The sequence below is a fragment of the Tetranychus urticae genome, chromosome 3 (assembly GCF_039701765.1).
Source record: "Tetranychus urticae isolate SD_2017Ah chromosome 3, NJAU_TeUrti_SD_1.0, whole genome shotgun sequence".
In the NCBI taxonomy this organism is placed as follows: Eukaryota; Metazoa; Arthropoda; class Arachnida; order Trombidiformes; family Tetranychidae; genus Tetranychus; species Tetranychus urticae.
In genome coordinates, this window is record NC_142960.1 from 22,020,786 (window position 1) to 22,042,862 (window position 22,077).

The window sequence follows — 22,077 nt, forward strand, 5'->3', positions numbered from 1 at the left end:
TTCTTAAAGAGGAAAGGTAAGGTAAAAGATGATAGAATGTGAAGAGGCTAGTCAAGTGCTGAAGTCTTGAGGAATATGTTGATCATCTTTAAGGATTAATGGTTTTCTTTCTTTTGGCGTTTCTTTCTTTACCATTCGGGAAAGCAAGATTTTCAAGTCTGTGAGGTCAACCCTGAAATTGACCTTAAAAACATTCCTCTACTTTGATAAGGAGCAACAAAAATGTGGCGCTGGAGAAACAGGTTAACATCTCCATGTTTTTTATCGCTCTTCTTAAGCTGCTATCACCTTTTTTCACCTCCATCAGTGGATATTTCTCGATGATAACAAACTCTCTCTTCATTTAAACTTGCCATATAACTCAATTTTGTTTCTCTCGCGACTCAACATTCAACTTTCTTTCAATTCTTCAACAATCAACATATTGACAACACACCGCATCAAATTGGCATTCCTAAACCCAAAAGTTGAACAATTTGGTGGCTAAACAATTTTTTTCCAACACACAAATATGTCGGTCAATAATGGAAAAAAAACTTGATTCTTGCTCTTCAATGGATTGGCTGATTAAACGTCAATATTCAACGTTTGACAATTTGATGCCATTTATTTTCAACTTTTCCTATTACTTTCGATTTCAACTAGACAGCGTTTCTACTTCCCGCTGTTGATAATCAAATTGATTCATTGCACTTTTCTTGCCAACTATTTTACGTATAAGCAAACTAATTAACCATTTGATTGTCGCATTGCTAGTACCAGTTTTTACACTAAACAAAAAAGTATAAAGAATCACTGCTGATAAATGAATCTAATGTCTATATTTTTGTATGTATCTGTGTGTTTTAATTGAAATCATTAACCAACTGTTTATTTCTGTTAACCTTATTTGCATCTTTTTTAGCTTTATATTACGTATCACAATTGATTTTATTATCAATCATGATAAAAGCAAATCCATTCATTGAACAGTTAAACCAATTTTTAATAATCTTGTTTCCTTATTCCTCAACATTACTGTTGACCATAAATAATTATAACAAGGTTAATCTTCATAAATCTCACCGTCCAGTTTGAAGAAAGCAAGTCAACAATTATCCACTTTTAATCGTTTTAATTTAGTTAACCATCAACAAATGATCTTAAAAATGTAAGCTCATTGTTTTATCGCCCTTCAGCTTATTTCAAATGTAGCTCATTAAAAAGTGAAACAAGATTCAAGCTGATTGTTAACCTTTTTTAATAGCAAGGTTTTACTGAATAAGAGTTTAAGAGAAAAAAGTTTACTAAAGATTCTGATCGACTGTTTGAATACACTTTTTGTTAGTCAGTGAAAGGTTGATTTAAATTAAATTGAGTATAATGGTTGATTTCATCATTTAAATCAAACTCTAATCAAGTGAAGATGAAAGTTGAATGGAGAAGCAGCAAAAAAGTGTTCAACTGCAACAGCATCTAAATGGTTTAGATTTAAGCTATAAACAATTCTCTGACTATTGGCTTATTTCCAAGCAAAATTGTTAACAAAAATAACCCAAATTGAACCAAAATCATTTGTTTATTGTGTTAGAGAGTGAAGACAAGATAAGAGTGAAAAAGATGCTGATGAATGGCCAAAATAATTGCAAGAAGATGAAGAAGAAGGCGAAAACAGAAAAGCCAAAATTTCGAAAGCAAAGAAATGGCTAAAAGTGAAAGCAAACGAGTGATCTACATCATTTGGAAATGTGTTCAACACTCACAATCATGTTGATTGTTGATTTGGCAACCCAATGGCCCATCTAACTGGTTCCAATCAATTTTCAGCTTCTAACAAGCAAAAACACAAATTTCCAAATCACTTTTCAATAGTCTTGCTGGTTTTGTCTTGATTAGTAAGCAATCAACAGTAGCTCAAAAGTAACAACAGCAAAAACAATTGTAACAATTTCTCAGACCATTAAAACACTCATAGTTTATGTTTTAACTGTACATTAACCCCACTTACATCATTCCCATGTTAATATTATCTAGTCCAAAGTTAACCAGAAAACCAGAAAAACTAAACAAAACCTAAAAATTGGAGCGAAAATAAAAAGATAAGAAAACCAGAAAACAAAAGAAATGAAAATGAGAGCGAAAAGGTTTTCTGATGAAAGTTGAACCATTTTAATCATCACTCGCCATGTTTATTTAAAAGCAAATCATTAGACAATTTATCTGCCATTTTTTCAGTTTCACTTCAATTTTTAACCTTCTTTGTCAAGTGATGTCACCATTTTTTTTGAAACTCAACAGTTAACGGCTTTTGATTTACCCTCTTTTTTTGACGGTCAACAAATCTACCAGTCTTTCTGTTACAAATGTGTGCTGCATAAATATGGCGTCCCTCGCTTCAACTGTTATTTCTCTGTGTGTTTTTTTCCTCACTCTACTTTTGCATTTGTGCTTTTCTGTGTCTCTCTCTGTCTTCCTCTATTCTCCCTCTCTTCCTCTCTCTCTCCCTGATAGTCTAACCTAATCATCATAATATTAATCATCATCCTCCTCATCATTATTAAACACAGTTTTCCTGTTAACCTCCAAAATATTACAATCAGCCTTTCCTCAATTCAGACTGATCCTCATGATTTCTTCTCACCGTTTGAATACCACTGGATAACATTGATTTTTCATTCTTGGTAAATTAATAACCGTTTTTGTTACATTTCCGGTTAGAAATGGTGAAATCTCTCTTCAGAAATTCGATGATAAGCAATAATAAACAGCAAAGACATAACAGCAAACCCAACAAAACAACAAGTAAACATTAATTATGTTCATCTCAATGAGCAAACATGGAAAATATGATAACATATAAATATACATATATGTATATTCATATCAACTCTCATAATTAGTCTTAGGTGTTATAAAACAAAATCAACTACGATTGACTTTTCGCTGCTAATTGCTACATTATTGTAAACTAATCACATCAGTTGGGAGTAGAGTATCTATTACACCAAAAAAAACAGTGTTACAAACCTAATATTGATGCAACTAAAATGATGGTAACCGTTGATAATAGTGGCTTTTCACTTTGTCTAATTTGATCTAACATTAATTTGGCTACTATAATCTAGCTGCAGTTTTAATTGTCATGTATTTCATTTAAGGTGACAATTATAATGTCTGTTTCTAATTGTTTTGTTTCCATTCTCATTTCAGATCCAGGAATAGCCCAATATTTGCAGAAGAACAGAAAGTTGGAAATTGCAAGCCTATGCTGGAAAGTTCATGGTGAATTGTTGAACTCACATCTATCTCATGAGCTGAATTTAAGATTTCAACGAATCCATTGTTGACACTGTTGGTAAATACGAGCCAAATACCTTGCATTATTGGTTGTTTGATTAAGTTCCTGATTCTGATTCATTGACGACAATTTACGCCACTGCTAAAGCCTGTTAAAGGTAAACATAAAAAGACGGAACCAAAGTAAATCAAAGTGAAAACGTTATTTTAACGATACAAGGTTTATAAATAACACTTTTGATTGTTAAATTGTAAAAGATCTAAATCACTTTTGTCACAAACCATTACAACCCGATTTTGTGGTTAAATTGTTTGTCTTCTTCCTATTATTCAGCTCTAAACCAGTAAATTATCTGCCGATTATTGATCTAATTTGCTTGCAAAATGAATTGCTTTTACCTTTATTGTTTTACCTAAACCAGTATTGGTAGAAGTTTCATTTGTCTGAATCAAATTTATCCTGCAACACAAAACTGATCAAGGAAGATAGTTTTAATGATTTTTTCAAAGCTGCTTGTAATTTTAGATGATAATTAATATAAAAATTAGCTAAGTATTTCCGTCAATTAGTGTTCTAATCATTACTAATATTCTTAATGGTTATTTTTCTGAGAAAATGAAAAACCACGATTTTGTTGGGAACAGAAAGGTTGAATTTCAAAATACACAAAGTAATCAAATGTAATTTGATTATTTCCATTTAGTATTGAATATCTTTATTAGCACCTTGTAATCTATTCAATTGTTAATGGAATTTTTCGCAAGTTTTTCAAGATTGATCATAAGAATTGATGATGATTAAGTGGAAATTGTAAGCAAAGTTATTTAAATTAACAACAGAAAAGATTTCCATTGTTGATTCATAGATTGATCCTAACAATTGAATGGTTGGAAATAATTTTTAACCAACTTCAATTGACCTAATTTGATTGGTTGTTGGTTAAAAATTGAGGATAGTATTGAGTTGATATTTTGTCCATTAACTGACCTTTACTTATTGACCTTATTATCTTATCATATCAATAATAAATCCTATTAATATATTGTTGAATTATTGGCTTGATCAGGCAAGATTCAAATGAAATAGGCTTGACTTGACTCTTGAATCGTTTAGTGGTCAATTTGTTGGTAAAAGGTTTGAATTGGTTTTATTTAATCGACAGATTAACGCTTGAAACATTTATGGCTTTTATTGTGATTAACCAGTTTTTGCCATAGTCTCAAGTCAAGTGCAAATCAATGATAAGAATGAAGTGAAAATGATTTTAAATGATAATTTCAACCTTTTTTTCTTCTTCTTCTCCATTCTAGGTTCATCCAGTTTTCAATTTTTGTGGAGGAACAATGATTTTGATGATCATTTTGATGATGATTTTTGTGATGACAAAGGAGGAGACTGAAACAATTGTAAAGTCACAATTGAAACAATCAGAAGCAAAAAATACAAAAAAGGCTGATCAGTGACATTTAACGACAACATTAAAGGATGGTTTCTGTGTAAATACAGTGAAAGATCTTGAAGCTAGTGAGCAATTGAAAAGGGGAAGATTATTATTTCCTCATTGATGATTTGTCTTCTTTTCATGTTTCATATTTTTCATGATAAAGATAGGATAAGGTAAGAAGAAGAAGAAGAAAAAAAGTCCCAAAAAAGGGCAAATAAACAACAGAATAGACACTAAGCAACAGGTTTTATGATCTCTCTCTCCTAACAGGTCAACAACCAACGTGATGATGATGCTGATGATGATGACTGGCATGGTGAGGGACCAACCAGGAGAAGGAGGGAAAGACCAAGAAAGTAGGAAAAGCATTTTGACAAGGCTAGGCCATGAAAGAAAAGAAAAAGATTCAAGAATGAAAAAAGTTCTGAAGGAGAAAAGGAGAAGAGAGCAGAAAAAAGCATTTCTGAACAAACCTTGAATCAGAATTAAAGATTGATGCTGATGTGGTATTTATCAAGTCCGGTTTTCAACATATTTTTCATTCTCACACAATTTTTTACCTTTTCATCTCTCTCTCTCTAGCTCTTTCTCTCATCTTCATCCTCATCATGGTTGATTAACCAGATAATTTGATTGGTATTTTGGGGTGGAGCTATGCGTTATTCATATTCACGAACAAAAATTTTGGGAATATTTTTATTCATCATCATCATCATCAGACTGGCTTGTAAATGGCTAAGCCAATGAACATGTTAATGGATGGAGAAGAAGGAAGAGTTTTGATTGACTAACATTCAACAAACCATTATCATTGCTAATAATTTTCAATATTACCTGGGTTAAGGTGCAACGCTCTTACCGTTTAATACTTTGTTGCTGTTCAGTTCAAAGGCTATTTACAAGTCTCACTGTATTTAATCATATTCATGGTCACGTTCACCATTATTAGGATTGTTGGTGCACATGTATTGCTCTTGTTGCTGTTACATTGCGTTACAACCTAATATTTAGGTGTTTTCAAGTACTTCACCAGTTTTTTACCCGCTTTTGCTGCCTTACAAAACACCAAGTCTGTTGATTTGTACAATCAATGTTATCATCACTATTTGTTTGCTTTCAATATTTACAATTGTCTGTAAACAATTGAAACAACAATTTATGCCATCTTAACATTTACCCTTTGACTTTACATGGTTTGAAAGCTCAGCTAATCATTGGTAATAATAATGATTAACATGGAAAACATGATGTTTTTCACTTGACTTTATATTACACTATCTTTACTATTACTCTAACTAACTCTACTTACTATACCTCTAACAATATCTTTCTTTCTTAACAATCATAAACATTTCAATTTATAATTAATGGCTGATAATAGCAGCAAGATTAGACGCTTTGGATCTGTAAACAGCAAACATTGGCATGGATGGGTTGAGAAGCGTTTTTTGCCGTCTTTCAAAGGAACCAAAGATTTTGTTCAATTTTTGGTTGTTGCACTTTTTGGTTATCAACCTTGAAAAACAATTGAACCTTTTTTTAGGTATAATTTGCTTTTTTTGTTGAGCTTTCAATTTTTTTTGCGCCTTTCATACGTTACTCTGTTATATTTGTTATTGACAACAACCTTAAGAAAGGTTAATCATTGAAATTAGGAGTTTACACGATGAAAATCATAATGATGATTATGGTGATCACTATCAGAAACAGCTCATTAGATGTTAAATTGGTTAAAATTATTTGAGTCAGTATCGGATATTGTAGGAAACATGCAAAGACTAATTAGACCACAATTAACCGGTTTAAATATAAAATTAGTGTCAACTCTTTTAATCTAACTATTGCCTGATGATGGATTAATCGGGTAAATTGAACAAAATTTGCTTCAAAACATGTTAACACGACATCTGAACACAATTAAGACACTTTACGATGTCTTTTAAGCTCTCAGTGCTTTCAGTCCAATTTATTTGCACCTAACTTTCAAATACCAGTGATAATGTAAATTAGGTTTGGTTAGGTTTAATGATGAGAGTCATAATCAGTCTTCAATTTCATTGAGTAAATCGATTGTAACAAGTTTCAAGAGATTCTTATCATAATGTAATATTAATGGTTGATAAGATTGACACTAGTTTTCAGTTCACTTGCATTGTACCTAAGCATGGACAGATCTTTCGATAAACCATTTTTATGGCACTTCAAGTCTTCAATATGAAAGTGTAATAATCTAAATACACTATCATTTACCAATTAACTCTTCCTTGAGTTTTTATCCATAAAAACAGCTTTCAATCTCAGTCAGTTCAATAGTTGTAAAGGTGTTAAAATATCGAGTAAACCAAATTTCTTGACTTATTTCAATGTAAAATAGATTGAATAGTTTGTGTCATTTAAATAAGTTAATGTGCATCTTAAGTGACCTCACATAGGTTATTGATACTCTGAGTCTCCAATTTTTTTGAGTAAATTTGAAAAACTTTTAATCAACATGGTCAGTGATCAAAATCAAGTAAAACTTGGACACAGTGTGCTTACAATGACAGTGTCTAACAACAGTTATGACAGTAAGCTACCAACTGGAAAACCTGCCAAATTAACCAGAAAAGATTACATTATTATAGCTACATTCGCCTATGTAAATATCATCATTGGATGTGCCTATTCATGTCTGGCTCCTTTCTTCCCTAAAGAGGTAAAACCATCTAGAAAATTGAATATTAAGATTAATCAGTGATAGATAGACCCATGAATGAAACAATGTTTCCAAAGCGAAGATTTTTAGTTCATTCAATGATGTAATTTTCTTATGAATTAGTCTGATATTAATGGTGATATCGGTTATTGATAACACTGAAAGTAAACACTTGGTCATCACTTTCTATCTACCAGTCCTTATAATGCTTTTGGATTCGCTTTTTCACAGGCTGAGTCAAAAGGATTAACGCCATCCGTTTATGGATTTTTAATATCAATTCAAGAACTTGTAACATTCATTTTATCTCCAATTGTTGGAATTTTGGTAAGTCTTTCAAATACAGCAATCAAGTTTGTTTGAAATTAAGGCTTCTATTTGTACCTTTAAAGCTGCCAAAACTAGGAATAAGGTTAATTATGTTGGTAGGATCAATTATGGGCACCATTGGAGTCATCTTTTTTGGGTAACTAGAAACTTTCTCTATTAATCGCACAAGTTGAATATTAATGAGCATTTAAACCTTTAGAGCGCTAGTCTGGGCTCCGTATGGGACACCATTTGCCGTTTCATGTGGCTTGGTTCGAGGGTTTGGGTCCATTGGAATGGCTGGTATATTTGCTTGTATGTTTGCAGCAATACCAACTTTTTTTCCTGAGCACATATCTCAAGTGTTTGTAAGTTTATCAATGTTGTCAATGTTAATAATATTCCGATTGTTTAATATTGAATCAATCTAATCGATCAATTTTTTTACCTAAATTCAAATTCAGGGACTTTTGGAAATGTGTGCTTCAGTTGGAATGATTATTGGACCTCTTGCTGGTGGCTTCCTGTATGAGGTGGGAAAATGGTGAAAATATTGAAAATGAAATTTGAAATAAACGACTTTTATCTTTTTTTTGGTCAACTTACAGTATGGAGGTTTTGGCCTTCCTTTTTTCGTGGCCGGTGGACTATTGGCCTTGTCTTTCCCATTGATATTTTTCATTTGCCCTGAAATGAAAGGTATAATTTTACTCTTGCACTAAATGTTTCATCAAGTTGTCTTTAACCAAATTTAGATTCAACCAAAACTGAAAACAAAGCTGGAATTCTTAGTATTCTTTCCAACTTCAGAATCACCGTCAACATCATTGTTTCATTAATCCCCAGTCGAATGAAAACTGCTACACTGAGCCGCGTTTCACGCTCACCAAGATATTTTTTGAAAAAAAAACGCCAGAGTCATTTGTCTTTTGCGTTTGATTGTGTTAAACGCATTTAAACAAAAGTATTAATCTCTGTTTTCACGATAGACCTCATTAATTATATTGTATCTATTAAATAATTATCATAGCTCAGTGGTTAAGGAGATGGACATGAATAATTGAGTGAATGGGATCGAGGCTGGGTGGAGGAATCTTTTTGCTTGAAATTTAATCAGCGTTAGCGCAAAATTTCAAATGTCTCTTGAACCTCACTTAAGAAGTGTAAGTTGACTCAGTTTACCTAAACATCTATCATAACTTGACATTACTTTTAGCACTTCCATTTTTGAATTCTGCTAACATTAGTAACTAAAATGTCTACAGAAAGCCTTTTTTAGATAAGGTTTGATGAAGATCAGAATGACGCTTAATTTGTAATTCAATCAATTTTCTTGTTTGTAGTTTGCTGATTTGCGATCATCAACTGTTGGCGCTATTTTCTTGGTAGTTGGACTTTTCTATGGAGTTTCAACTTGGCTTGTTGGTTTGGTTTTACCCAAAATTAAAGATGCAACATTTATGAGTATAATTGGACTCGCCTTTGTTATAGTTGCTTACCTTTTCATTGGACCAATGTATCCGATTCCAATAAAACCGTAAGTATTAGTATTTTCAATAACCATTTAGATTTAAAAGTGCCTTAAATTTTACATTAAAACATTACTTTTTTTACTTGAAATCAGCTCTGTTACTTTGGTTGTTGTTTGCCAAATGTTTATTGGTATTGGAACTTCATTCTGCTTTGTATCTACATTTACTCAAGGAATGCGGGAGAAAGAGTAAGTTTCGAGTTTCGACAATCTTTAAATTGCTAATCAAATTTTAAACTCAACTCTAATTGTACCAAATAGTTTAACCAGCCTTAAGGATGATCCTGATGTCTCTGGATTGATGAGCAGTCTATTTGTATCTGTTTTTGCATTAGGGTAAAGTAGTTTTTTTCATGCAAAATTTTGTACCAATTTTTATTAACGAAAGCAATGTTACTTTTTTACAACTCCAACAACTAGATCTGGTCTTGGACCTATTATTGGTGGTCAATTGGTCGAGCATTTTTCATTTCAAAAATCATGCATTTTCATCGTAGGAATGTCATCGGCAACTGTAAGCTTCGTATCGAAAGAGAGTTTAATTAATCTAATTTTTTCTCTTTAATTCACAGCTTCTTTTAATTCTTGGTACAGTTATTTTTCACAAAAGACGATGAACCATAATTTATTGTATCCTATGACATTAAAACCAGTAAATCTGTAATAAAACTACTTATAACCAAATTGCATTCTTGAATATGTTTTGTTCAACTGAAGGCTTCAATCTTTGTCGTTTGTCAAGTTATTGATCATCAAAATGTTCAGACTAATACACTCAATCGGTTAAGTGTCTCTCGTAGATGATAACTTTAAAGCAATGGATCTTTCGTTATTCATGTTAGTAGAGCTCAGTTCCTAACTAGATTAAACAAAAGAAGTAAATGGATCACGCTATTTCAACAAATGAATTGAAATTGTTCAGCAAATTGTTTAGCTCTATTAAGCAAGGATTAGGTAATCAAGTTTGTTAAATATTCAAAATATCGTCTTTTATGAGATTATTTAATCAGACAATGTTTCCTTCATTGAATCCCATTTTCCTCTTCTACTCTCCGTTATTTTCACTGCATCAGTTCACCAACAAATCAACTTAACGAATCTATTTTCAACTGTTACTCAACATGACGAATGATGAAAATCAAGAGAAACTTGAACATGATATGTTTAAAATGCCAGTATATAACAGTATTGATGGAAATAACGGAAAAAGTGGCAAATTGACCAAAAAAGATTGCACAATTATAGCTATTTTGCGTATGTAAATATCATTGTTGGCAGTGCAAACTCATGTTTGGCTCCTTTCTTCCCTAAAGAGGTGATCTTTTGTTGAAAACAATCAGTCGAAGAAGAAACATTAAAGTCGTTTTTTACAGGCCGAATCGAAGGGACTAACGCCATTCGTCTATGGATTTTTAATATCAATTCAAGAAATTGTTTCATTAGTTTTATCTCCAATTGTTGGAATATTGGTAAGTTAGGAGTTATAACTTATGACAATACAGCAATCAAGTTTGTCTTTAATTTAAGGTTTCAAATTGTATTGTAATACCTTTAAAGCTGCCAAAACTAGGAATAAGATTAATTATGTTGGTTGGATCAATAATGGGCACCATTGGGCTCATTTTTCGGGTAACTAGAAACTTGATCCATTCACAACAGATTGTATCAATGAACACTTTAATATTTAGAGCGTTAGTATGGGCTCCTTATGGAACACCGTTTGCCGTTTTGTGTGGCTTAGTTCGAATTTTCGGGTCCATTGAAATGGCTGCTTTGTATTCTTGCGTCTTTGCTGCAGTGCCGACCTTTTTTGCTGATCACATATCTCAAATGTTTGTAAGTGCCTAACTAGTACAATATATTGATTATGTTAAATGCTATTGTTGAGTCTACATTGGTCTAGAAGTAAGATATCATTGTATATTGTTATATCTGCTCAGGGACTTTTGGAGATGTGTTTTTCAGTTGGAACGATTATTGGACCACTTGCTGGTGGTTTTTTGCATGAGGTGGGATATCAGTAGTTTAAATATTAACAACGAAATCAGTAAAAAGTTGTTTCTTCATTTTGTTTGACCAACTTCTAGTTAATGCTCATAGTAATAACTTTTATACTCAAAAACAATCAGCTCTTTTACTTTGGTCGTTATTTGTCAAATGTTTATTGGCATAGTTTTTGGCATTGGTTATGTAGCTAGATTCACTCAAGCAATGCGAGAGAAAGAGTAAGTTTCGAGTTTAACAGTTTTTTGTGGTTGATTACTAACTTTTATAACCGTAATTATATTAAATAGTTTAACCAGTTTTGCGGATGATCCTGATGCCTCTGGATTGATAAGCAGTCTATTTGTATCCTTTCTTTCATTATGGTAAAACAGCCATTTCCATACATTCAAAATGTTCTAAATATTAACCAGTAGAATATTTTCTTTAGATTTGCTCTTGGGCCTATCATCGGAGGTCGACTGGTTTAACAGTTTAAATTTCAACGATCATGTATTTTCCTCGTAGGAATATCATCAGCAACTGTAAGCTGTCCTGCAAAATGAGTTCAATCAATAAGTTAATCACTTCATATTCAATTTACAGCTTCTCCTGACTCTTGGTACAATTATTTTTTACAAAAGACGATGAACCATAATTTTTGATACACAAATCAGTAAATCTGTAATGAAGCGAACCTTAAACCAAATTATCTTCATGCTAAATCAATAACAGATTTATAATTTAAATATAAGTGTTTCATTTTGATGTTATCCCATGAATCCCATAAAAAGATCTATTGATTAAAGTTATTTTTAAACAGTAAATAGTGAAAAGCTCAGTGATAATTTTAGAGTCAATCTTTTCACAAATCAAATGTTCAAATTGATCGCAAGTTTTTTTATGACTAGTGGCCTCATTGCCGATATTTTACTCTCTTGGTAACAATGGATTCCAAAATTATGGTTCAACAATGTTGATTGCTTACAAGACACAAAAGATTTCATTTTCTGGACCAACAGCAACTGAAAAAGAGACAACAAATCGTTTGGATTTACACCTTTAAATCATTAAAAAAGAGTCCAACAATTTAGTTTCTTCCCATTATACCTTTTTTATTGCTGTATTGTTGTCACTGCAGTATCATTATCTACAACTAATTAAGCCTCATTTGATAGTTCATCATCACCATCATTATCATCATTTTCCACACTTAATTGAGACTTGATTGTATTTCACTATCATAATTATAATATCAAGAGTAAAAGATGAAATGTCACTGATGACCTCAACTGAAATGTAAATGTTGCTTGTTTGAATTGCGCGGGTTAACCTAACCTTTCCTTTATGCACATTGTTTACCATTTCATCGATGTACAGTTAATGGTTTACTAAAATCATATTTAATCAATTGGTTTATGTTAACAAATTTTTTCACTAACAATCAGTTATAAATACAAATGGTTAACATTGACATAGTCTCTCTACTTTTCCTGTTTCCCTGTTTGTTTGTACAGGTATTTATAACCACATGTTTGATTACATTAAGGTTAGTCTTATCATGAAACCTTATTGATTTAACCTTGTTAATTATTAATTTCTAATTGTTTCTTTTTTACAACTGATTTTGCTACAGATTTGGATAAGCAACTCATAAAGATAATGCGGATTAATTTGGCTATACAAAAATGGATCGTTCTTTTGGTGCAATTTGGATAACAAGCAAGGATCAAACGTTTAGGTTAAAACCAGAAGAATCGCTGATTAATTGGATTGACTCGCCTTTGTTGATCATAATTGATTGGATTCATATTTTACGATTGTAATGGTGGCCATTAGACCTGTCCAACCCATCAATCCGGAAACAATCCACGCTCATGTTTACTTCCTACGCTTCAAAGAGGATCAAGTTGAATTTATAAATGAACTCGGTTAGCCATTTGGAAAGGCTGTGTTGCTGTTCATCTATAGCAATTATACATTCAATTGAAGTTACCTTGTCGGTTCACTCAATCAAAACCAAATTAATGATTACTACTGCTTATTACCAATGTAAGATTTGGATATTACATTGAAATATTGCAAGTAAAAAGGTTAAGGAAACAATAACTATTCAGTACTATGATAATGATGATGATGACTTTTCAAACCATACTAATAATAGTATACAATTGCATCAGAATTTACGTTTCAACTTCCAGAATATTCTGTAAAATCAGGGAAAGACAAGTTAAACAAGAAGAGGAAAGAAAAAGCAAACTCATGAAAAAATCATCCTTATCTTCACCAACATCATCATCATCATTGTATTATTTGTATCTTACAATCAGAAACAAGTTGAAACAATACAAACCCAGGCAGCTTTACACTTAACCAGATCTTGACCAGAAAAAAAAGAGGAGAAGAAAGATCGAGTAAAATGATTTGGTAACTTTAATTGTAATGTTAATTGTAAAAAACATGGTAAGATGATTCAGGAAAAGGATTGAAATAGGAAAATGAGTAAATTTATATATATCTGTGTTAATATTGATCGATCATCATCATTATTTAGCTATTTTTTTCCTTGTTTTCTTCTTTCTTTCTTTTTCGTTACGAATTTTCTTGCCAATGTAAAAGCTTCGAACTCTCAGGTCAATGATCTATGAGAGAAACCAGGAACTAAGGCTGGAACCAAGTTCAAGGATCGCTCACAGAACTCTGGAATAATAGTTATCATCATAAGTTCATTCCGAGTCTGCGTTCAATTGAAAAAAAAGAGATTCAAAGTGAGATTTGAAACATACCAAGGACATAAAGGATGATGTTGATGATGACGACGATGATGATGATAAAGAAGACAGAGAAGGAAAAGAGTAACACAAATAATCATCTGGACTCTTTTCCTGTTACAACGAAAGCAAAGCTAAACAAATGGAAAGGTAAAGAATCAGATGGAATCTACGAATTTCTCTCCATTCTTTTTCCATGGATTTTTTTTCTTCTTCTCATCATTATTGTCATCATTTTACAAAGTAATCTGTAACATGAGTTTAGTCTAATTTGTGTACAAACACAATCTCATGAGAAGCTGAAAAAATGTCGACAGAAAAAGATGGAAAGAGAAGGAATAAGAAGATATTGGGACATTGAGACTTCGTAGACTCGTTATCTTTTTTTATCATCTCTCTCTCTCTCTCTCTCTATCTTCCTCTTTGAAACTGTACCAAAAACGTATTTGATCGATGGACGAAAAGGTTGATGAACCCTTAAGTTCGACTTTCGTTTCTTTCGTTTTCTTCCGGAAACAGTTTCATTCTTTTCTTTCTCAGCTTCGTTTCCTATTCTATTCTTTCTTCCTCCTTCTTAACCATAATCATCATAATGATCATCTTGTTTATCTCGCCTTATCTTCATCCTCATCTTCATCTGCATCTTTATCCTCTTCATTAACTGAGAACTCAAAACATCTTTTTAAATATGAAAACATTTACATTATTTTGGCTTCTTCCTTCAACAACAACAACAATTTAATGAAACAAAAATATTAACAAAAGACAATTTTAAATTGTCATCATCAAACCTTGATAATTAACATTAACAATCATTACAATTTACTTCATTAGATAGCAAACCATTGACTTGTCCTGATTTGTAATGATGGTTGAAACATCGTTAAGACTTGAATCAAAATTTTCAACCCAAATTGATGTTAACATCATGCCTGAATCTTATGTGTTTATAACACTGAATTGTTACGTCTTAATCATCATGTAATAATAATTAACATAATCTATATTAATCTAGATGTGACCTTTAAGGTCAAGTAAATAAATGGATCAAATTTTGGGTTATAAATTGGTGCAGTGGAGGAAGAAAAAACAAACATTTAATTATTTTTTGCTGCTTAATCTCAACCTATTTGTTGGTATTTGTTTACATTTTGCTGGTTCACAGAAAATCCAGAGTCTCTTTCTTTTTTTCCTCTCTTTCTATCTCTAGTTTCCCTGAATCCGGAAGAATGTTCAGAATATCTGTCTTCTAGTAAGAAAAAAGCAGGTAAATAGACTTTAAGTGATCGAGCATTGACCTTTTTCCCTTTCCCTTAAACCTTACTTTTTACCTCTCTTCATCTTTTTTCCTTTCAACTCTTTCTCTCTTCTACTCAGTTCTATTTGATGAACTGTATTTCATGATAATGAGCATGGTGAACATGAAGAGGATGAAGATAATTGCTCATAGATTCACAATGTTATTTGTCAAAAATACCAACAATAGATTCAACCTTTATGTAGCTGAAAATCATACAAAAAATGCAAAAATCAATAACCAAAACAAAAGGTCCATCACAAAGGCCTAAACATTGGGTCTTGTTAAATCATACCTAATGGTACTTTTTAAGCAAATATTAAGTGTTTCACTAAATACACTAATAATTATCATCGATCGATTGAAACAATCTTTTGGTTTAAACCAAAATAACCAGTAAAATGGTCGATATTAAGGTGCAATTTTACCCAAAAATGATTGACATTTTGAACCAGATTTTCAATTGAATAAACTAAAGCCAAGTGAAAGTTAAATTGTTGCAATCGTCTCAATTGTAAACAAAAAATTGACATTCAATGAAAGCTTAAACAGAATCCATTGGTTTCATTAAACCTTGTTTCATTGACTTCCTCGTCTTCCTCCTCCACCACCTCCTGATCACCATGAGAATCATCTTTGTCTTCAATGTTAACTTTACTTCTCTTCAAAAGGGTGACAAAAAAGACAGAGACAAAAGGAAAAGAAAGAAGGAAAAAGGAAGACAAAAAGATGATGTTTAACATCACAAATCGATTTGCCTGTTAACATACATCTGAAGTTTCCATGCGTCTTCATGATTCCATCGTTTCCATGGTTTTATCAACTGTGTGTATAAACATGAAAAGATATCCATCATTTTATACCATTTATAATATAATAATATTATTGGTATGGAGAGCGAGAAAATATAATAATAACCATTATCATTGAATCCATTAAAACATTAACTGCTTTTTCAACTTTCCTGATTATCTTATAATATCTCACGGGAATCCTTCAACAATCTATTAATTGTCAACATAAATAATAGATAAATGTGTGAAGCAAGATATAATTAGTACAATTAATAATTGGCATTGCTTGAAATAACCAAAAAAGGTCCATCTCTTTGAACCAGAAATAAAATTATGCATTTCCTAGTTGAACATTGATTTTTATTTCTCAGGCAAAGCAAACCTTACCAAAGTCATTCTTAATCTTACCCATTTTGTTTGTCACAATGAGCAAGTTAATCAACCATAATTAACCTAATCACTTGTTTACTTACCTTGTTTAAGATGGTAAAAGATACAACTTGAAAAGGTTTCACCAGATTAAATTGTTCCAACAATTGTAAAAACATTTGCTTTTTACATTCAAATTGTCTTTTAAATTGGATCAAATTGAAACAGTTGATATTTGCATAATCATTGACATAGTTGATTGTCATTGTGAATGATTATTGTTTGTCTGCTTTTTAAATTAAATCAAAAATCTTGTCCATGTAAACATTAATATTGTCAACATACAATTCTGGTAATCATTGTGACATAATTCATGAGCATACATTGTTCATATTGTATCACAATGAGACTGTGAAGGAAACAAACTCACTTTCTGTTAATCAATTGACAGTTATAACAACAGCAACAATTGATATATTTATCAATGAAAAATTGATTCTCTTGTTATCATTTGACATTGCAAGTAAATTTTAAATAAAGATTGAATCAAGAATAGCCCATGAAAATGAAAACCCTGGCCTGATTCAATAGCTAATAAAGTGATAATCAAAAGTTACATTTGAAACCTGAACCTTGAATTGAACACATTTTTAGGTTTATTGTTGATTGAGGAAAAATATTGTCAATTGTACGTTGATTTGCCATTTTTTAGCCACAATTGTCATCATCTTTAATAGCCAGCAAAAACCATTAATCTTGCAGTTTGTGTAATATATTGAATTGGCCTTATCCTTAACCATTACTTAATGTAAATTATGAAAAAATTGACCAATACAAGGTTTCCTTGATTACATCAATTATTAAACAAATGGATGCCATTTTATTGCCAATCTTTGCGTCTCTTTTTGTTCCTGGACACGTTTATTGCCATTGAATTTGTTCATGACTTAACCAGAGTGAATCTTGATTGCAGCTACTCTTCATTGTAACTTTAAATTGTCACTATATTGCTTTAAATTGTGTCCATCCAATTTGGGTGTTCAATAAGTAATCTTTGATTGATTGATGATTGATTTTAATCACAATGATTGTCTTCCATCTGTCCAATTGTTTAACCTTTTCGTCTTTGTTTGCCAACAATGAGAAGGCGACGTCAACAACTGACTTTTGGTGACAATAACTTGAATTTGACCTTAAAAATGTAATCAAAAAAGACAACAATTAACTTGACAATGTTGATGAAAAGAAAAGAAAAGAAAAAGATTCACATAAAATGAAATTTTATCAACCTTAAAACAATTAAACTGATAAAGATGGGCAATTTGAATGATAATGAAACTGAGAAAAAACGAAAGCAAAAGCAAACACAACAAAAAATATAACAAACCTTTTTGTATTTCATATAAAAGATGAGACAATTTAACCATTCACTATTATCATCAGCATAATCACCATGAAAAAAACTTGACGATAAGATGACATTCTGGTTAACATGATTTAAGTTCACCTTGCATTGTAACTCCAATTGAATCAAATTATATTTAAGAAGCAGAGAAATTAAAATATAAACAAAAGTAAAGCGTAGACAAAAAACAGAAGCTCTTTATTTCAACGGACAAAAGGGTTTGTGCATAAATTTGAAAAACTAAATTAATTGATGAAAAAAGGTAAGGATGAGCTTTCTTGGATTAATTAGATCTCAATAGAGTCCAGTTATGTTTATTGGTCACTATAAATTATATTGTGATCTGAAAAAATTAAATTAATAAATTACTTTAGATTCTAACGTCTATGGCTAATTTCAATATCAACTCGACCCCTTAAGATTTACCAGAAAAATAATGACTTGACAAACGTTAATGGCGTTATTTTTCAATTCAATGATTAACCTTCCTTAGTTGACTAATTTTGTTTTATCTGATGATAATTGTAAATGTTAATGTGAAATTTAATCAAGCAACTACCAAATTAACCTTAGTGTACACCCAATTCTGGTTATCTTTTTTTCTGGTAACAGGTATTTTTTGACCCAACAACATACAGCCATTAATATAGTCTATATAATCTGACAGTCTTGTGAAGTTAACTACAAATTTGCATGGTATTGCCATTAATTGTGAAATAAATGGACCTGATTAATGTAATTGTGTGATGATAATTGAACAATTTAAAATTTATCTCGATAAACTTGATTAAACCTGATCAACATACAATTTGCTGTGTATGTTAGTGTGTTTATTTTTCATAGCAACGGAATAGAGAAAGCCATTTTATCTGACATCCAACCTTGAATGGTTTTACCGTTGACACCAATTGATTCAACACAATTTAAAGTCAATTTAATCAACTAATATGATGCTTATGTTTTCAAGGTTATCAAACTGATAGTTTCTCTCACCATTTGTCTGTGTTAATCTAATTTAAATGAGACCCAACTGTCTCTAATAATTTAAATAATAGACAAATTATCAACATTGAAATGTCTTTGGGTAGACTCTTTATGGTTGGTGTGAAAAATGTTCAACTTCAATTTTGTGTTGATCAATAACAATCACTTCAACTGTTTAGTATTTAGTTAATTGGGTAATATATAAGCAATTTTGATTATTCAGACAATTCAAGCAACAATTAACAATCCAATGTTGACTATTATTGAAACTGTTAGTGCTTTTTGAATGGTTCTTGGCAAAAAAAAAACTTGCAGCTTTCCAAGTGTTGGGATTATTTGAGTTTTTTATTTCTTTCGGGTCTTAAATTACATTGATTTATGTAATGAATTTAAATGAAACCCAATCGGTCATTGGCATTGTCTTTATTTACAGACAATCATCTTGATTTCATTTCGATATTATTAACTTAATCTTGAATTATCATGTCATTTCAAGGTTAACATTCATTACTTGGGTCAATATTGAACCTTTTTTTAACATTAACAATTTACGCTTTCACAGGTTCGTTTAGTCTTTGAGCATTTATTTGCTTCTCAATTTGCTTTTATGCTTACATTAAATATACATCACAAGCAACTTTATCGTCAACATAATCATCATCGTAATCATCGTAATCAAAGCCATTTTAAATTGAAAATCAAACACAATTTACTTTCTTGCTTCAATAATTCAAAGAGTTCAAGGTTTTGAATACTTTCATTTTTCAGGTTATTAAATTGAACATTCATTTAGCAGAACCAATTGAAGACAAAAAGAGTTAACAATTTAATTCTCAATAAAATTTGCTGTTTACCAGGAAACATTGAACACTTTATCGTCTATTAAACATTATTCCTGAATATTAACTTTCATTGTTTGGCTAACTCAGTTGGCAGGTAACGATTCTTGTTGATTGCCAATTTCAATCTCAGCTAATTTTAACAATATTAAGATTATAAAAGATTAAAGATTGTCATAATGTAATAAGTAAATCTTGTTGGATTAACTTATTGGGATTTTCTGAAGATTACAGATTAACCGTTAAAATATCCTTGTTAGTTACATAATTGTACAAGGAAATGTTGCCAATTCAGACTATTTATAAATTGCTAAATTATGTAACAATAATAATCCCTTTGATCATTGAAAGACAAAAGCAATTTCAAGATTAGCGCGTTAAAGATGCATCTTACGGTTACCATAGTTTAAGGGTTATGAGTAAAAGTTCACAGTTTCACTTTTAATTGTTAAAAATGGTCAACTTTCAATTGTTTTATCTACATTTACCTATCTGATTGAAATTAAATGCTTAGGTGAGTTACATATTTACCCTTACGATTGTCGTTTCAATGAACTTAGTACAATAATTAACTCCATGATGCAAGATTTGCAGGTTTTTACTCTCACTTTTCAACAAAGATATTTTTAAAGCAATTTGTTTTGTGATAATTTTTCTCTCTCTCCTTTCTCCTTTCTCCTTTCAGGTTTTTGGATTTTATTTCATTTCCAGAGTAATTTCATTCAGTATCAGCCACATGGAACAAGGAATGTGACTCAAAGGGTCTTGAGGGCGAAACATTAATTTTATCATGTTATCAGTGCTAACAATGACAAAAAAACCAACAAAAGTTATGGATTCCTAAGCAAAGCGAGGGAAAAAAGTGAAATTGTTGAACCAAAATGATTTTTCAATTGTAGCTACAGCAACATTGATGCATCGGTGACCACAATTTGTATTATCAACAATAATGAGAGTAGCTTTGTTTGGGTCATTCAGTTTCACACTCCTTTCATCATCACCATCATCATACCATCTCTGGCTGGTTTGCTGAAAAAAAACAAAAAGAAACTTTTCAATCTATTGAGAAACAATTTTGTTGGAATCGGTTAAATGGTTTAAGAATTTTTGATTATCCTTAAAATGTCGATAAGATGAACAGTTGTCCATTAGACTGTAAAATTCGTATAGATTTAACCAATTTATCTGACAAATTGACTTGTCTATGTACCCATTACATTTCTATGTATGTCATGGCGTTTTTTGTGCTCTTTTCTGATTACTTTAAGAAAATTTAGGTTTACTGAAACTTGATTTGTGATGATTAACTATAACCCTTGGAAGCGGGTCAATACCATTGGCATGTCAAGTAGCTGAAACCGACCTTCCGTGCTGTGGTTGGACTGACGATTCCTGTACCTTTGAAACAATAATTTACATCACGCACAATATGCATTTTGCTTCGTTCTCAGATGAAGTTAAAGAAATTGGTTTCTGCTTGAACCATCTCATGTAACAAAAGGAACCTCTAAAATGATAAAATTATGGATGGTTTGATGCCAAAAGCTGGAATCATTGATTGCTCAAGTTGGCTTTTAACCGTCTTAGAGTTAAACACATTTTGTGTGTTTCATAGAAAGTGATGATTCCACAAAAATGCTCACTGCACATGTATTACTGATTTGGTTGGCAGCAATGTTTCTTTGGATCAAGTTTTAGCATCTAACCATATGTTTGTGAAAATAATGAAACCAATCAACATATTCACACAGCTCAAGTTATGCGGTTTATTTAAAATTTCAAGAGAAATGGTTTCTCCGGCAGCTTATCATAACCAGCAGCAACATCATCGCCATCGCCTTGTCATAATTTTACAGAGTCCAAGGGAAGCCATCCTCTCGCTGTATGGACCGGAAAAAGTGCCAAAAGATTGATTAGTGTCAACTTTAATTTGCATCCTTTAAGTATCCTTCCAATTACCCTGAGAACTTGGCCTGACCCTTAACGGGATTTCGCTTTCAACAGTGACCATTAACCAGTAAACCAAGCAACAGAAGCAACAACAAACGCAAAAAAGTGAAGCTTAACAATTTTCCAACATTGATATCACATTTTAACTAAAACAATCATAGTATAAGCAACTTAAATTATCAAACAAACAATCCGCAATTTATGGGCACATTTCATCAATAAATTATCTCAACTAATTATGCCATTAGATTTTAAGGTTTCACTTTGCAGCTACAGTCTAATGATTTAATTTCATTAGATGGCATCCCATGTTTAATTATCTAAAATCAATTAAAATTGAAAATTTGTACTTTTTTCCTTCTCTGGGTTACCAGGAAAAATAACAAAACCAAACAAAAGAAATCAAGGAAAAGATTCAATCCTGATTAA

General features: G+C 31.4%; 2 protein-coding genes and 3 long non-coding RNA genes across 15 annotated transcripts; 4 read left to right on the forward strand and 1 right to left on the reverse strand.

Moving 5' to 3' along the window:
* Positions 1–1,889: 1,889 nt before the first annotated feature.
* Positions 1,890–8,858, forward strand: LOC107365016 (MFS-type transporter SLC18B1). Of its 3 annotated transcripts, XM_089268880.1 has the most exons (13): positions 1,890–2,660; positions 3,190–3,434; positions 4,588–4,801; positions 4,885–4,894; positions 4,992–5,227; positions 5,304–7,416; positions 7,648–7,743; positions 7,809–7,882; positions 7,946–8,093; positions 8,190–8,258; positions 8,334–8,424; positions 8,481–8,689; positions 8,756–8,858. In XM_089268880.1, exons 6-12 carry the CDS (start codon positions 7,213–7,215, stop codon positions 8,681–8,683), a joined length of 885 nt encoding a protein of 294 aa, XP_089125006.1. In that variant the 5' UTR covers positions 1,890–2,660; positions 3,190–3,434; positions 4,588–4,801; positions 4,885–4,894; positions 4,992–5,227; positions 5,304–7,212; the 3' UTR covers positions 8,684–8,689; positions 8,756–8,858. The 3 variants fall into 3 exon arrangements, with proteins under 3 accessions (XP_089125006.1, XP_089125005.1, XP_089125007.1); XM_089268879.1 differs by having other exon boundaries at positions 4,588–4,894; XM_089268881.1 differs by lacking the exons at positions 1,890–2,660; positions 3,190–3,434; positions 4,588–4,801; ... (1 more) ...; positions 4,992–5,227; positions 8,481–8,689 and having other exon boundaries at positions 6,772–7,416.
* Positions 8,801–9,940, forward strand: LOC149093612 (MFS-type transporter SLC18B1-like). Its single transcript, XM_089268882.1, has 6 exons — positions 8,801–8,888; positions 9,069–9,262; positions 9,350–9,445; positions 9,518–9,592; positions 9,677–9,770; positions 9,829–9,940. Exons 1-6 carry the CDS (start codon positions 8,862–8,864, stop codon positions 9,871–9,873), a joined length of 531 nt encoding a protein of 176 aa, XP_089125008.1. The 5' UTR covers positions 8,801–8,861; the 3' UTR covers positions 9,874–9,940.
* A 989-nt stretch (positions 9,941–10,929) lies between these two features.
* LOC107365041 (uncharacterized) lies at positions 10,930–16,449 on the forward strand. 9 transcript variants are annotated; one of them, XR_016199677.1, is made up of 8 exons: positions 10,963–11,092; positions 11,197–11,481; positions 11,551–11,625; positions 11,691–11,784; positions 11,846–12,788; positions 12,876–15,146; positions 15,221–15,277; positions 15,388–16,266. It is a non-coding gene; the product is annotated as an uncharacterized LOC107365041 (long non-coding RNA). The 9 variants fall into 9 exon arrangements; XR_016199678.1 differs by having other exon boundaries at positions 15,979–16,266; XR_016199679.1 differs by having other exon boundaries at positions 12,876–15,142; positions 15,979–16,266.
* Positions 16,450–17,103: 654 nt separating this feature from the next.
* LOC112539132 (uncharacterized) lies at positions 17,104–18,201 on the reverse strand. The gene is made up of 2 exons (XR_003082741.2): positions 17,858–18,201; positions 17,104–17,662 (listed from the first exon to the last, which is right to left on the reverse strand). It is a non-coding gene; the product is annotated as an uncharacterized LOC112539132 (long non-coding RNA).
* A 1,853-nt stretch (positions 18,202–20,054) lies between these two features.
* On the forward strand, positions 20,055–21,998 carry LOC107365045 (uncharacterized). Its single transcript, XR_001569342.3, has 2 exons — positions 20,055–20,212; positions 20,384–21,998. It is a non-coding gene; the product is annotated as an uncharacterized LOC107365045 (long non-coding RNA).
* Positions 21,999–22,077: the final 79 nt, after the last annotated feature.